The sequence below is a fragment of the Trichogramma pretiosum genome, unplaced genomic scaffold (genome assembly GCF_000599845.2).
Source record: "Trichogramma pretiosum strain Unisexual culture from Peru unplaced genomic scaffold, Tpre_2.0 scaffold137, whole genome shotgun sequence".
Classification (NCBI taxonomy): Eukaryota; Metazoa; Arthropoda; class Insecta; order Hymenoptera; family Trichogrammatidae; genus Trichogramma; species Trichogramma pretiosum.
In genome coordinates, this window is record NW_019641636.1 from 55,256 (window position 1) to 72,489 (window position 17,234).

General features: G+C 41.6%; 2 protein-coding genes across 2 annotated transcripts; both read left to right on the forward strand.

Moving 5' to 3' along the window:
• The first annotated feature begins 7,161 nt into the window (after window positions 1–7,161).
• LOC111693760 lies at window positions 7,162–8,274 on the forward strand. Its single transcript, XM_023459357.1, has one exon. It carries the CDS (start codon window positions 7,162–7,164, stop codon window positions 8,272–8,274), a length of 1,113 nt encoding a protein of 370 aa, XP_023315125.1.
• Window positions 8,275–10,790: 2,516 nt separating this feature from the next.
• LOC111693761 lies at window positions 10,791–11,255 on the forward strand. The gene has a single exon (XM_023459358.1). It carries the CDS (start codon window positions 10,791–10,793, stop codon window positions 11,253–11,255), a length of 465 nt encoding a protein of 154 aa, XP_023315126.1.
• Window positions 11,256–17,234: the final 5,979 nt, after the last annotated feature.

The window sequence follows — 17,234 nt, forward strand, 5'->3', positions numbered from 1 at the left end:
TCAACCATCGTACCACACAGAGAACTGGGAGCCGGAGGAAGAGGAGGTATGCAGTATTTGTCTGCAAAAAACTTCGACGCCTCCACCGCCACCGGGACCCTGGTTTCTAGCGACATCTCGCTGGTAAAGAAAAAATTGATCTTCCTTCTCTATCGAAGAAAAGTCGCTTGAGTATCACTCTTCGATCAACACTCGTGCAATAACCATCAGCCATCCTAGCCAAAAAATGGATCTCGAGCAACTAAACAGAATAGCATTGAACGCATACCCAGTAGTCATGAAAATTGCGGACATGGTAGAAAATCGTGAATTTGTTGTAACTGCGATAAAAATTGTAAAGACTCATCGCTATGGGTCTAAAATAGTCGCAGAAGTGTGCTATCTGAATGGTGAGTGTGTGAGTGTCTATTTGAGCAATAAAATGGGTGCTGCCTTGATGCAGAATAATGATTTATTTGTAAAAATGAACGAAGCAGCGAGTGTAAAAAAATTAATTTGTAAACACATAGGTGCTGGTGTCATAAATTTCAAAATTAACGAATGATACTATTGTACAATCTCTCTGTAAATAATCAACAAGTTTATTACAATATGAATATGTGATTTAAATGAAACAACAACAACAGTTTTTTTTTATTTATTTATAATCATCTTTATTTATCCAACTATTGTGTTCATTACCAAATCCTAACCATTTAACAGAAAATCGATCTCCCTTCTTTTTGACAATTTTTTCAATCAAATATACATCTGGATGATTCGTCTTATAAATTTCTTGTTCGTAAAAAATACCAGATATCGGCTTACAATCTTGATCTTTTAAACGGTACGTGGGCGGATAAGTTTTCATGACTTCTTGAATTGTAAATATCTCGGTAGACCAATTAGGAGTATATGATTTCTCAAATAGCTGCTTTACACGACTAACACGCACTTTATCACCGACTTTGTATTTTGCTTTGAACACCTTGTTTTTTTTTTTACTATCCAAGAGCGCGTAGCGACGTTCAAGTTCTTCCTCGTTATGGCTATTCACATCTTTGGGTTTCATATTAATTGTGCGGTGGGTCGAGTCGTTATATGCCGCTACCAGATCGTCTAGAATATCGAGCCACTTGTTGTTGCCATTAAGTGTGAAACGTTGCCACATTTTTTCTTTCAGCGTCCGATTGAATCTCTCACAGATGGAAGCTTTTAAATTACTAAATGTCGAATAGTGGTTGATTTTGAACTTTTTCATTAATCGCGCGAAATTTGAATTGTAGAACTCTTTGCCCTGATCCGTGTGTAAATTTTTTGGATATTTTTCATCGGTGAGAATTGAAGAAAAGGCTGCTGTCACATCCTCGCCTCTTTTGCTTTTCAGAGGGATAGCCCAGGCAAATTTTGAAAAACAATCAATTACTGTAAGTATATACTTGAAGCCCTTGTTTGTCGAGGAATAGGGTATCATCTCGACGAGGTCTGCCTGCCAGGTATCATCGATTCCAATCATTTTATAGCTCCACCTTTTGTAATTGCGTCGCGCGGGCCTATGGAGTTCTTTAACGATCTTTTCTCGCTCGCTCATTGTTGCTTGTCTTCCAAATAATGATACCCTAGATTAAGATACGTTCCCTCGATTTTGTGCAAGTAATATTTTTTTCCGTCTTTGTATGTGTACTGTTGTATTTTTGGAAACGAGCGAGGATCTGGTGGGGCATGCGATATCGAAAGCAGATGATCATAGCGTTCTTTAACCACGGCCACTCGCACCTTCAAATCAGATGCCACAGATAAAAGTTTTTCTCTGAGAGACCGGAGTTCGATATCGATTGTTTTTTTAATGCCGTCGTGTCCTTCCGTGATTGTGTCGATTGCCCTCTGTGCCTCCGAGCGCAGAGTGGTATAATTTGTCAAATCATAGTCATTTATAGGATTTTCGACATTAATGAGACGCTTCTCGTGCAAATCGTAGCTATACTTGTCATCTGCCAAATCGTGTCCAACATCCCGAGGGCCTGGCTCAGTCGAGTTGATAATCTTTTCGACATTACATATGTAATCATTGAGGAGTTGAAAATTGATTACATCGTTTTCGAGTTGTGCATCGCCGATGTTTGTTATTACTTTATTCTCAAAATTAATATCACCCTTCTCTGTTTTCTTTAGAAATGTAGAAATTTGCATGAAAATTTCTTTCATAAATTTATTCACTTTTATGAAAATCGATGAAGTTGACGCAGTCAGTACTTGAAGATTAACAACATTAGTATCTTCGACGGCATCCCCAAGATTCGTCAGTCGTGTATGATCAATGTCAAATTTTTTTTCTTGAGCAAATCTCAAATCGTTCAATTTTTTCAAAACTGTATTGGCATCATCGCTGTCTCTGACTTCGAGATACGATCGAGACTCTTCTGCTTTACCAATGTGCGGCTGCATAGAATGACCACACGTATCTTCGGACACACACACGCTTTCAGAGCTCATTTTCTCACTCGATGCTTAACCTATCACACTTCGTGCAACACTGATGATTTTACAGGCTCAAAAACTAGCTTTATATGATTAGTCCCTATTCAGAATATGAATTTCTGGGTTGCGAATTGCCTGCTGTTTCTCATTAATTTGACGCTCGAGTAATTTATCGAGATTTTCTCGTTTTTTCTCGATCGCGTCAATCTGGGTTTTTAATCCGTCCGTCGTTTGGTTCAAATTTCTGCTCAAATCGATGATACTCTGATGCAGCTTATTATACACATCATCGATGTTTCTCTGTGCTTTACCGCGAATAGCGGCAATATAAAAGTTTAGAGTCCACAAATTGACGGCATCGAAATCATCCAACGGATGCGCCATGTTAGTCAGACGTTTTTCCATTAAATCGAAATTTCCATCTGCGGTTGTCTTGTAGCCACGGCCTGGCAGCCCGCGCGGTATTTTATTTATTAAATCCATCAGCTTTTTCTCAACCGTGCGAACAGTTTTAAGAACAACCGCATCAGAATCGTTGACGGGCTCGGCGACGTTTTGCAGTTTTTTAAACATCATGTCGTAATTGCCATTTCTATCAAATTTCACGATGGCATTGATTTTGTCGTTAATTTGTTTCTCGAGCCTTTCAATTTCCAGATGAGATGATTTAATATTGCTTCGCAGAGTCGACAGATCGATCGCGTCTGATTTCTCGACAGCAGGTGCTATATTCGTGATGCGTTTGTTGTGGGCGTCGTAATGACCGTCGTCGACATAAATTTTTTCTATCGAAACAAGAGTCGATTTGAGCCTATCCATATTCATGCGATGGTATGGATCGTATGTTGGCTGAGGTGGGCGTGGTTTACCTTTCGGTTGTAAAATTTCGAGTCTATTTTTTTCCTCATCCGTCAATGAGGATGAGGAGGAGGGATTGGCAATTGGTAATCCAAACACGTCAAACTACATTTTGATACTGTCTAATCTCTCGTGAAACAATCACCTTATATACCCTTCTTCGCGTAATTCTTCGATAATCAAATTAATTTCATTGTCGTGCGAGCTATTGCCGGCGTTCTTTTCTCCCAGCAATAATTTTAATCTCTCACACAGCTCGTTGGGATCATTCCAATAGCGATAGTATTTTTTAGGCTTTAAATATGCTACTTTAAAATTGCCCCGCAACCCGGGCAATGATTTCTCGGCGAGTACTCCTCCTCCAATTTTTACATTAAACAATGGATGAATGTATTTTGTATACTTTGGCTGATTCCATACTTTTACACGAGCGTTGGGATCATTTTTTACTCTGTGAGCACTTGTGTACTGTAAAATATTACGAAAATTACTCAAGTCAGTGTCAGAGACATATGTACCAATAGGGTCTCTTTTGAAAAGTAACTCGATCAAGCCGGGTGTGATGCTATATTTATGCTTTTCATCGAGTACAATAAATTTGTCTCTGAATGATATATCAGAGTTGCCAAACTTTAGCTGATAACTATTATTACCAGATCCCTTTTTAACACCCGTCGGATCGAGTATATTGTTTAAATCTCGTCCTGATTCAAGAATTGCAAGATAAAATCGTAAATATCCCATGTCACCATGTTCCGATGAATCAGTTTTACTGACTTGTAGCGGCGGCAGCGTCTCGTTCGTGTCATCGTTCGACCCAGCAGCTACATCTAATTTCTCAATGGCAGTCTAATTATCCTCTTCATTTTCTTTTTTCTTTATATCGAGTAGAACGCTCTTACTCCTTTTTATAGATCTATCTTTGTCAAAGTCAGCCTCATTATCGTCGGCGGTCAGATCAACCAATTTATGAAGAGGTTTTGTTATTGGCTTAAACGTATCGGATATTATTTTTTCGAATGTCTCATCGTTTCTCTTAATCGAATTGTATTTTTTTTCAACTGCCTCGCGAGCCTTTATTAATTGATTTAATTGGTCCCTATGGCGTTCCAGACTATTCATTATGGCTGAATGGCTTATACTGTCGCATGCACTCGGTGTTTTTACATATTTATAGCGAAAGAATCAAAACCGCAGCGATATCGACTTTTATTCATTTCGCTGTCTTTATCAATTACGACGAAGCCGTGTTTTTGATTCGCCCAACACTCGCAGCACAATTTTTTGAAGCGATCGAAGGTCATGTCGGTATTAACGTGATCGTTAGAGATGTGTCTTATATTTGTCTCGTCTTGCTTGAAAATCACAATGAAATTTAAATTATCGCGTATGAGATGTTTCGGCACACGCGCGTACGACTGGGTTAAATAAAAGCTATCAACATATTTGTGGCGTCCCATGCAAAAAAATTCTTTCATCGTGGATTGATTCTCGCACGCAACATCGTCGAATATCATGATCGAATTCGCTAATGCCTCTTCGGGCGATACAACGCTTTCTCGATCAGGAGAACGTAAAGTATCGCATTCCGTCTATGGGTTCGAGCACTTGTTCTAAGAAACGATACTTCGGCTGATACAGCGACTTTGAGTATATGTATATATTTTCAAATCGTAAACCATTGGGATGGGTTATCAGCGCTAATAAACAATTTGTCTTCCCACAGCCAGAGGGCCCAACCACAATACTACGAATTGAATTTGGCAGTAAAGAACCGTGTCTATTTTTTATCAGAGTTTTATCGCCGCCGTCGTCGAAATTCGACACGGATAGACTCATTGACTGTGGGATAAACTCCATGGTGTATCGGATCTAAATGAATCAAATGATATAAATACCACGCATTTTATAGCGAGCTCATTAGTTTTACGATGTCTGGGCGACAGATCATCGAGTGATTATGTCCAATAAAAAAACATTGGTTTCAGGTGGATTTCTCAATAATATCATTAATAGACTACCGTTTGAAGCACACATACCACACTATCGCTTCTGTGGGCCGGGCACACAATTAAACAAAAGAATCCATCAAGAAGGCATTAATAGACTCGATCAGGCCTGTAAGCAGCACGACATAGCATACTCTATTCATCGTAATTCACGGAAAGAAGTCAAGCGGCGGATGTTATTTTGAGGCGAGCTGATCTTAAAAGATTACAATCGAAAGACGCATCATTGAGTGAGAAAGCTGCGGCTTTCGTCGTTGAAAAAGCCATGGGTGTGAAAAAGAAGGCGGGCATGGGCCTAAACACATCGAAATGTAGCAAACGAGCTAAAAAAGTGAAATTTTCTTCGCTTTTTCAATCTGTGAAAATATCGGTGAAATCTAATGGAAATAATATAGGTCTGGCGATTAAACGAGCACGAGAAAATATCAAAACCATAGGAGGCAAAAATAATATCATCATCCCAAGATCGCTACCTCTTCCGAAAAAAATTGGAGGTTTTTTGATTTCTACTTTTGCCGCCTTATCGGCCTTTGGTGCGATGTCTGGTGGCATTAGTAATATCGTTAAAGCGGTTAATCAGACCAAGATTGCCGAACGAGAGTTGAATGAGATGAAAAATCACAATCGCAAAATGGAAAAAATTGCCATTGGCAAAGGCATGTACTTGAAACCATTCAAAAAAGGTTTTGGCTTGGTTGTGAATGGACCTAAAAAAGTCGTCAAGAGACTGCAACAGCGTCGAACCAATAAAAAAAAAAACTTCAAAAATAAAATTGCCGCTTCACGCTCTTTCTAATATCGAATTGGTGAAATTCGCCAAGCTTTTAAAAATTCCTCATTTTAGGGGTGTGTATATGCGTGATCAGTTGCCAAAAAATGGGCCACGTAGCAGAGAATGTGCTATTGTAAATCTTGATAGCGCAAACAACATAGGCAGCCACTGGGTGGCGTACCGTAAAAACGACGCAAGTGTCGTTTATTTCGATAGTTTTGGGGACTTGGAGCCACCGCCCGAGCTCATGCGCTACTGATGCGCTACTTACGCTCGAAATAATAAATTGTATGCCGGTGGAGAGATAGTAGAAATACCTAAAGGCAGCTACGAAATTGCGGATATTGATGATTATGTAAAAATACGATTGTCCAAAAAAAATATCTCATTCGATCTTCGAATCGACGCCAACACGGGCCATAGCACTATTCGCTGCAGTGAAATTTTAGATTTTACTCCCCAAGATTGTATTGGAGAGTTGCTGGGTTTCCGCTCGCGCGTGCTTGAAGCAAATACCTACCACTTGTCTGATTCGTGTGTGACGATTACTGGTATAAATTCGATACGCATAGAGTGTAATATTGCTTCGGGTGCGTATATGAATGGAGAAAAAGAACATACCATTCACGAGTTCTATCCCACAGTCGGGTTTGGATATAAAATCGTTGAAATACCACAAAGCATAATTTATATGCCGATAAATATTTCTACAATTGACAATATTCAATTGCGCATAGTTGATCAGAAAGGACAAATTATCGATTTTCAAGGAGAAACTATAACCGCGCGTCTTCACATCAGATCGATTACGTAATGGGGATTGTTTTCAAGACAAATAAAATTGTACATCCTTATAAAAGAGAGACGCGATGCAAAGATCAAGTCAGTTACAACCGGGAACGCCCCAAATTAAGTGCTCAAAACGTCCAGTTTCTAAAATCGCTAGGTTTCTACGAAGCTGGAAAGAAAAAGTAGCTTGCTTTTGTACCTTTGTAGCAATCATATACAAAGTAGAGAAGAAGAAGAAGAAGAAGAAAATCGATAAAAAAAAGAAACAAAGACACAATGAATGATGTATTAGACATTCACTCGGATGTTATCTTCGATGAGACTATTACTCACTATGAAATTCATGCTCATCAGCCGTATTCATCGTCGAGTTTCGACAATAATGATGAGATAAGAATCGCCATACAGCACCAAGAATTAAATTTGCTGCCATCGCAAAGCTACATACATATATTTGGAAGACTTTCGACCACCGCAAATACACCGGTGACTTCGACTCAGTTGGTGAATAATGGCATATGTCATCTGTTTGATGAAATACGCTATGAAATCAATGCGATTGAAATCGATCGATGCAAAGCAGCTGGTATCACGACTACTATGAAAGGATGTGCTTCGTTCAGTTCTGCACGGGGGCATCGTCAAGAGAATGCTGGATGGTGTAGCGATCTATCACAGCACCCGCCCGTCGTTGATACTGCCGGAAATTTCGATGTGCATTTACCGCTCAATATGATTTTTGGTTTTGCTGAGGATTATAAAAAGATCATTGTCAACGCAAACCATGAACTAATTTTGGTAAGATCACGCACAGATCTAAATGCAGTAGTGCAGTTGCGACCCCAGCCAGTCGAACTTGGTGAAAATCCCACACAGGCCCAGCGCGAGGAAGCAGCACGAGCGGCGCAACCGGAAGCATTCAAGATAACTTTGAAAAAAATGGAATGGTGTATGCCGTCGATACAACTTTCAAATGCTAATAAAATTCAGCTTCTCAAAGAACTGGAGACAAATCGACCTGTTAAAATAGCCTTTAGATCGTGGCAGCTGTTTGAGTGGCCGTCTATACCTGTGGCCACAAGACAGCATGTTTGGGCTGTTAAGACCTCGAGTCAGCTTGAAAAGCCGCGATTCATAATTATAGGTTTCCAGGCCAATCGAAAGTCAAGTGCTTACCAAAACGCGAGCATGTTCGATCACTGTCACATAACTAATGTTCGGCTATTTTTAAATTCTCAATATTATCCCTATGGCAATTTGAATATCGACTTTACGCAAAATCAATATGCCCGTCTTTATAAGATGTATGCCAATTTCCAGTCGAATTATTATGGCAAAAATTCAAAACCAATGTTGAGTCGGGCGCATTTTAAGGATTTATGCCGCTGATAATCATTGATTGCTCGAAGCAGAATGAATCTCTGAAGGCAGCGCCGGTAGATGTGCGCATCGAATTTCAGTCCAACGAACCTTTTCCAGCCAATACGTCTGCATACTGTCTTATCTTGCACGATAGAATCATAGAACAAAATATTTTGAGTGGAGAAATTAAAAAAGTAACATAGGCTCCCGTGAAAGCGGTTGCAAGTTAGTTATCAAAATGAGCTGCTACTTGCTAGACGTACTTGGTTTTCGCGACAACGAGGACAAATTAATAGTCAAAGAAATGGCTTTGATGCCACTCCGCTGCGACGCTTTGATGCGCTCCGTTTGACGCAAAGCCTCAAACATGGATCTTCAAACCGCCCTTTCATAAAAATCTGCTGGATGCAGATGTCCGTCGCTTGAACGAGAACACTTCATATATACATGGGATGAGCTGGGAGTCTGGTGAAATTGACTATGAGTGTATCAATGCTATACTTTGCGAGCATTTAAAAGACGCGAAAATGATATATGTAATAGACTTTGCCGTTGCGCATTGGCTACGCTCCTATGGCTATACACAATTTTTTAATCTTTCTACTGTATCCGACTATGTAAATCATGTTATTCCTATGATCGAGCGTGAAACAAAGTGCTCACATCATAGCGATTCGTTTATGATAGATTGCGCCGTTAAAAATGTTAAACAAATGTTGGTAAATATTATGTTATATGGACAAAAAGAACTACAACACATGCATTGATGTAAAATTAAGCAGGCATTCAATAAAGAATTAACAGCAAAACAAATTTCTCATTATTCCAAAACCCAATCAGAGCACACTGCTCGAACAATTGACCCATCCGCGCCAGGTGAAAGTATAGCAGCTGTACTATAGATCAAGATCGTCTTTCAACGACGATTGCTCTGTGGGACATCTCTCGTGCATACATACACACACACACACACATAGCATGAGTGCTACGCACTCACGCTCATTTCATACACATAGGCGAGTGCACGCGCCACCATACCGGAGCGTTCGAGCTCACACGGCGCGCGCGAGCGCGCGCTCACGCATACATACACACGCACGCCGCCTTCGCGCTACGCCCTAAGCCATACATACACGCACACACGCACACATAGCGTGAGTGCTACGCACTCACGCTCATTTCATACACATAGGCGAGTGCACGCGCCGCCATACCGGCGCGTTCGGGCCCACACGGCGCTCGCGAGCGCGCGCACACGGCCTTCGCGCTATGCGCTCATGCATACATACACGCACACACGCACGCGCGCATGCCACTATGAGAGCCGGGGGAGGGGGCGTCAGGAGCGGAGATGTCGCTAGGGGAGGGAGGCCTACACGACTCGGAGGGGCGAGGGAGGGGAGCTGTTTTCATACTGGCACAGACATACTACTATAGAATAAACATCAAATGGGGCATCGAGAACTGGACAATCATCTCCAACATTGAAACTTGATAAAAAAACCTCGTAAATTTTGTGGTTAACGCTTTATGTACATATTAATCCTCAGCAGTATACTTGCAGTTTTGCATTTACGCTTCATACTTTCCCACTCATCACGTTTATTTTTCAATGAATATTATGTTTTCATTAGACGTAACCACAAAAGCCAGGTTCTCGACACTCGATATAGAGAGATATAGAGTCTCGGTGAACCGCCATCTAGTGCATGATTTACCAGACTAAAATTAAGGTCTTAGACTCGCATTCCGCGTTCCCAACCTCGCGACATCGAGGTCAGTGACGGCGTAATACCGAGGTAGACACCGGTGTAATACCGAGGTAGACACCGATGTAATACCGAGGTAGACACCGGTATATTTCGAGGTAGACACCGGTATATTATCGAGGTAAATACCAGAAGCAACCAAGGTGCTAAAGCCGGTGCTAATATACCGAAGCTAATACCCGTGCCTTCACGAATCATGATTAGGAGAACATGATTACCGAAGAAGTTCGAAAGAGATCGGCTCGAGCGAGTGTCAGTGGTTTGCCTTACGATGACCGTCCATCGACACATAATCAAGCCCTGCGCAATCTAAACATAATATCCGTGAATCAGGACATCAGAACCTCATCAGAAGCGTGACATTTTAAATTCACTACCAACTCTCTTGTTATATGATCCTGCGATGTCTCGAGTCAGACGGCGTTGCATTCTTATATATTCCCGCCGCATTGGTGGTGTTCTGGCTTTTTCCATCACTGTGAACGCACTCTTAGGGTAAGATTACGTATGAGTCTCTATAAATAGTGTATTATAGTATAGTATAAGTATTTGTGGTTATACACGCTCGCGCACTCCGTCACGTCACACGTCCTTACTGCTCAGCAGCCGCATGTGACTCAACACTATATAGCTGTGCAGCTGGATGATGACATCACTCGTCACGACGAACAGGACACTGTAGAAAAAGCGGATCAACTTCATCAGCGACTTAAACCGCTTAGCTACCCTCAGATTTCAGCCATACACAGCCCAGGTAATCTCGATTCCGAAAAAATGGATCAGCTCACGGACAGGATCATCGCTGCTATTGCAGCCAAATCTCAACCCAGGCAGAGTCGCTCTTGTGAGCGGTCAAGCTCACATCAGCGTTTACGTTCGCAACCTAGAACCAACTTCGGTCCCAACAAGGACCTATGCTACTATCATTTCAAATACAAGTTGAAGGCCAAGAAAGACCTCGACCTTCCTTTTGCTTGGCGAAAATATGAGAGAGAATGGGCAGCTGAGAAGAAAGACAAAAAAGCACCTTGCTTGGACATCTGCGAAGCCAGCCTTCCAGGCACACTTGGCACTAAGAGTCTCTTCATCAAGGATTTATCCTTACACCTTATCTTCCTCATCGACACAGGTGCAGAGGTCTCAGTTCTGCCTGAAGATGGAAACTGCACTTCGCCCTCTCCTTCTCTCACTCTTCACGCTGCCAACGACTCGATTATCCACGCGTATGGCACGCGTTGAATCGAAGCGTTGGTCATTCATCAGCGCAGAAGTGCCGTATCCGATTATCAGAGTGGACGCGCTGGCGCACTTCGGTTGGCTACCTGATCTTCAAGCCAAAACACTTATTGACAAAACTTCAGGGATTTCGGCTCAAGGCCATCTCCCAGTTGAAAATACAGTAGATGCCGCTTATAAGAATCACGATGGGACCAGACGTTTTGATTCGTATAAACGGCTGATTCAATTAAACGATGCAGTAAGAAATGGTAAATATTAATAAAAAAAAAACGTTCATAGGTTTGTCAAATTTACCCGTTTTTCAAAGTTTTTCATTCTGGAAAATATAAGTATGTTCAGGCAAAGCGCACAAATACAGACCCGTTTCGTCAGCGTTGTATATGTCACAAGGTTCATATTTTTTTCTTACGAGTGGCCATTCATTTAAAATCCAGTTATCAGCCCCTTTCGCGTCAGCTTCAGCTTGCTCTCCATGAGGTTTGCAAAAAACAATATTTTCTCTTCGAAGCCATCGGGAAAACCAACCATCGGTGATTTTGAAATCTGATTTTCCTAATCACTTTTTAAGAATTTTCTCAACATCTTCGTCTATTCCACACCTTTTTCTTTTACGATTTAAACTTCCGTTTTCAATGTTAGCCGCTTCTAGGTCATGACGATTTTTCAAAATCCTATTGAGTTGCGTCTGTGAAACTTCTAATTTTGCTGCTGCTTCACGTTGACTGCACTTTTCGAGAAAGTCGTACTGTTTTAGTAACTCTTTCTTCTGGAGCAACGTTAAATCTTTTCTAGGCATGGTGAATTTCGAATTTTATATTTGTTTACTTGATGACGGTTCTATATCGTTTGATTCGTATAAACGGGTTTTGATTCCATTATACTGAAATCGGGACTTTTAATTAACATGTAAAAGTATAGAGGGAAATCGGGACCAAGCGTTTTGATTCGTATAAACGGCGGATTCGATTAAGCGAGATTCATATAAGCGGCATCTACTGTAGTTGCATAGATTTCCTCGTGGATCAGCTACGTGGAATCGATGCTGATCGGAGATGGATTATGCGTGGAAACTGCGTGGAAAGTACATCGATTCCACCAGGACAGTTTATAGATTCCACGAGGAAAGATCATAGATTTCATGTAGATTTTCACCAGTTTATCCACGAGGACTTTCTAAGACGATCCACGAGGATATTTTGGTCATCGAAAAAATGAAAAAAAATTTCTCCCGTGGGTAGGAATTGAACCGGGGGTCTTTTGATTTCGAAGCTGGTACTCTAGCGACTGAGCAATCAATCAGATATATTAGTAATCGATTTTAAGTGAATATAATAAGAAAAAAATATAATGAGAACAATTTCATTTTTTGTAAACTTTATTCAAACGAATTAAATTTTTTAACGAATTAAATTTTGAATAAAAATTACAAAAAATGAAATTTTCCTCATTATATATTTTTCTTATTATTCACTTAAAATCGATTACTAATATATCTGATTGATAGCTCAGTCACTAAAGTACCAGCTTCGAAAACAAAAGATCCCCGGTTCAATTCCTACTCACGGGAGAAACTTTTTCATTTTTTCGATGACCAAAATATCCTCGTGGATCGTCTAAGAAAGTCCTCGTGGATAAACTGGTAAAAATCTACATGAAATCTATGATCTTTTCTCGTGGAATCTATAAACTGTCCTCGTGGAATCGATGTACTTTCCACGCTGTTTCCACGCTGTTTCCACGCTGTTTCCACGCTATTTCCACGCATAATCCATCTCCGATCAGCATCGATTCCACGTAGCTGATCCACGAGGAAATCCATGCAACTATTTTCAACTGGGCTTGCATCTGCACCAGTCACCGGCATTAGCCTGATTGATCTGCAACACCCTTTTGCCCAAGTACTCAGCCAATACACGGCTCTCTTCAAAGCTCAGGTGCACGAGCCACTGGTTTATTTCACCATCTGCTTACTTCCGGTAAGCCGATTGCTCAACGTCCTAGGCGTCTGCTTCCGGAAAAATTAAAAGCAGCTAAAAAACAATTTTCAATTTGGTGCGAAGACGGAACCTGTCGTCGTTCAGACAGTCCCTTGGCGAATTTCGTGTGTGCGGCGATTTTCGCAAGTTCAACGCCGTCACGCAGCCCAACAAATACCCCGTCCCAAACCTACATGACTTCTCGTCAATATTTAACGATACTTGCATATACTCGGCACTAGACTTATATCAGGCATTTAATCTAATTCCAATGGCGCCGGAGGACATAGAGAAAACGACAGTTATCGCTCCAGTCGGCCTGTTCAAGTTTCTCTTTATGCCTTATGGTTTACACAATGCATCACAAACATTTCAGCATTATGTAAACCAGGCACTGGGTGATCTTGATTTCGTTTTCATCTACATCGATGATGTGTTAATTGCCTCAAACACTCGAGAGCAACACGGAGCCCATATGAAAGTGGTCTTGGATAGGCTTTTGCAGCACAACCTGCGCCTCAATTCCACATAATGTGTTTTCGGCCAAGAAGAAGTGGTATTTCCGTCGCAACAGCAACGGCTCTCGGTTTCCCTAAAGAAAACGCACGTCCCAAGACGTACGTCTAGTGACAGATGCCTCGACAATTGCGGTAGGTGCAGTCCTCAACAACACACTCAGCAACACACCGACTCAGGCCGGCAGCCGCTTGGATTTTTTTCAAAAAAATTTACAACGGGGCAAAGAGAATATGCCCCGCATGATCTAAAACTCACGGCCATATTTCTAGCCATTCGTCACCTTGACCACGACCTAGAAGGTCAAGATTTTCCGATCTATTGCGACCACAAACCGCTGCAATACACTTTTCACAAGCTCCAGAGAACGCACCTCTAGTTCGTCAGCGACAACTAGCGTACAACGCGCAGTATACTACCTGCATTAAGTACTTACCTGGGGTTGAAAATCTAGTCACAGACGCACTTTCTCGCATTTTCAGGGCGGATTCTTCTTCCTCTTTTCTCGACGTCGAGCACGTAGACGCTTTTGCTCTTGCAACGACCTTGTTTCTTGAAAAGCTCTCGCAAGAGCAAAGAACTGACGACCAGTTCCAATTCATCTTGGCCGACAAAGACTATGCTTTGCCGCTGTAAAAAATAACGTGACCGGTCAATGATGGCTTGGTGCCAATTTACTTTAAACTCGACAACGGCACTCTTCGACCTTACATGCCAGCCTCCATGAGAAAAGAGCTTTCACAGGCTTGCGCACCCAGGTCCGTCGACAGCTTGTAAATTAGTTATCAGGAAATATGTTTGGTCAAAGATGTCCAAAGACATTGACAAGTTTGTAAAAAACTGCCTGCACTGCCAACAGGCAAACGTTTCTCGGTACAACAAGCTCATCCCCGCGCAATTCACCTAACCGGACGCTCGCTTTTCGCACGTGCACATTGACATCAAAGCTGTGATATAGGGTAAGAGGAAGGTAAATGAGAAGGTGACCACAGAAAGTACTAGAGTAATTATAACAAGTTTATTGAGTATTTAGTCTACTGTTTAGTGAAGGAGCTCACTCGAGGCTGTACACTGAGACGGCGAACGAGTGAGCAGCACCCAGCGTCGTGAATCCGCCACTCAAACTGCCGTGGCGCTGCTACCTAAACGTCATCGTGTGCGCGCTACTCGGCATCGAGTAGCGAGCACACGATGGTCGAGTAGCGCGCACACAATATCGTGCAAATCGCCCTCCACGATGCTCGAGTAAACAGTCATGCCACCAATCCGAGTGGGCCCTACTCGAATTATGAGGAGACGATACTCGATATCGATGTTCATAACCTCGAGAACGTGCGAGTATCTGCGACGAGGTTGTCGCGTAAGGAGCGCTCGTTCGCCGTTTCAGTGTAGCTTGCTCCGAGTCTGCGAGTAACTGACTCGCCTGGCTCGTCGCTCGTCTTAGGCCGCCTCGTGTGTTTAAATACGACTACTTACTTATTTTTCTAGTTAGACTCATCAAAATGAAAAATGTTATTTTTAAGTTCGAATAATCGAAATGAAAATAAAAAAATATTATTTTTCTACGTTGATTAACTTTAAGTATTATCAAAGCACAAGCTTTTTTTGTTCACTTTGTCAAAGCAGACAATTATTACTTTTATTATTTTCAAGCTCTCTGTCAAAGACAGAAATTTCAGTTTCTCTTATACTAAAACTAAGCTGTAACAAAAAACTCAAGACTACCTGTCTAGAAGTTTTTTTTCAAATCACCCTGGAGCACTGTGGGGATACCCCTCCCCTCGCCCCGCTGAAGGCGACTCTGCTGGCGCCGAGCGTTAGCAAGTTCAGTGTAGCTCGAACCTCGAGTAGAGTGTTATGTATTCATCACCTGATTCGATGTAAGCCTGCGCTCAGTAAGGCAGGCGTCGTTACCGATTGTACGCCGTCGCAAACTGTTAGCTCACCGAGCTGATCTGTCCAGTTACGCTCCGAGCTACGAGCGCACACCAACTAAAATCCTCTCTCACTCTTAAGGGCTCAAAGGGGGCTTAAATAATTATATATTTCTATTTATAGTATTAAGCTGAAAAAGTGAAAAAAAAATTTTTTTCAGAAAACAGGCATAAGAGCCTTTTTCAATACCCCATTTGAAAGTACTTTGTCCAGTTAAATACTTACAAACACTTAAATTAACTTGTATCAGTCTATGACCCTTCAGCGATGAGCATTGAGGATATCTAAGCTGTTTGTCGTAAGATTCTAAGTGATGGCTTGACACGACTATGTTCTATGTCATTTCATTTTCTTCGATGGATCATTAACCATCAACGCAACCTCAAGCTAAGCATAAGATCAACTTTGACTACTTCCACATACAATTTAATAAAATATTTTATTCATTAATGATTATTTTTGACTTAATTGTTAATGTTGCTGTCTGAGGGGAGGACCATGAAATAAGTGTATAATGCTCGAGTGAGGTTCACACAAAAGGCTTTATTACAAATATAATAACTTAATACTATTTTAATAAGGCTTACAAGCTATGTCGGCAGATTTTGATGCTGGCGATGGCTGTCGGTCTGTTGATTCAAACGGCTGATGGTGGCTGCTGCTAGGCTGTTGCTAGGCTGCTGCTTGGCTGATGGTCACCGCGTCTTGGCTGGGGCAAGCTCGGATGCAACCTCGCGCTTTACCGTTCGCGCTAAACAATTAGTTGCTTCGACACTCGCGGCCGTATAATTAAGGTTACAATTAAGCTAGTACGTTGTTAACAATTTTTTACTACTTCCCGCAAAATACAAGTATATTTTATTCGATGTTCAATGAATCTCGGAGTCTCTATTATAATATGTCGCTTGATTGTTCACGCACAGAGCTTCGCTCTACTCAACGGTATAGGATTATCTGCCCAGAGCTTCACTCTACTCAATAACAGTAACTGATCTGCTTCGAAGTCCAATTTTTACGCCGGTTATTTACTAATTTATTCATGCATATCCTCGGCGGAAGCACATCTTGGTGGTTTTCCCTCAATAGATAAAATACATGTTTTTTCGTCGCTTGTTGACCCGTGTCCAGCATTGTTGACACGGGTCAAGCATGTGCCATTCTATTTACCCTTGGGCAAATCTTTTTGGAGCTCGGGTCACGCTGTGATTTCAGTGACCGATAGGTCAAACTCCTGTTGATAGGAAAAACCTGTGAGCGTGCGTGCGGCTATGTTTGTTTCTTTATACCATTTTGAAGTAGGCCACGGGTTTCACCCCCCGTGCGTGTGTCGTGCCTTCTCTGTATTCGGGTCGCATACATACACGTGTACACATATGCGAGATACATACATGTGCGGGTCTGATCTAATGCGTCGGCACATGTTGGTCGCGCACCCTCACACATACATTCAAGCGACAGTTGGGCCTATGTGCGCCTAATATAATGTAAATCGTAAATGTACATGCGTGTTCATATGCTGGTCTAATTTGCATCATTTTTAATTAATATATTT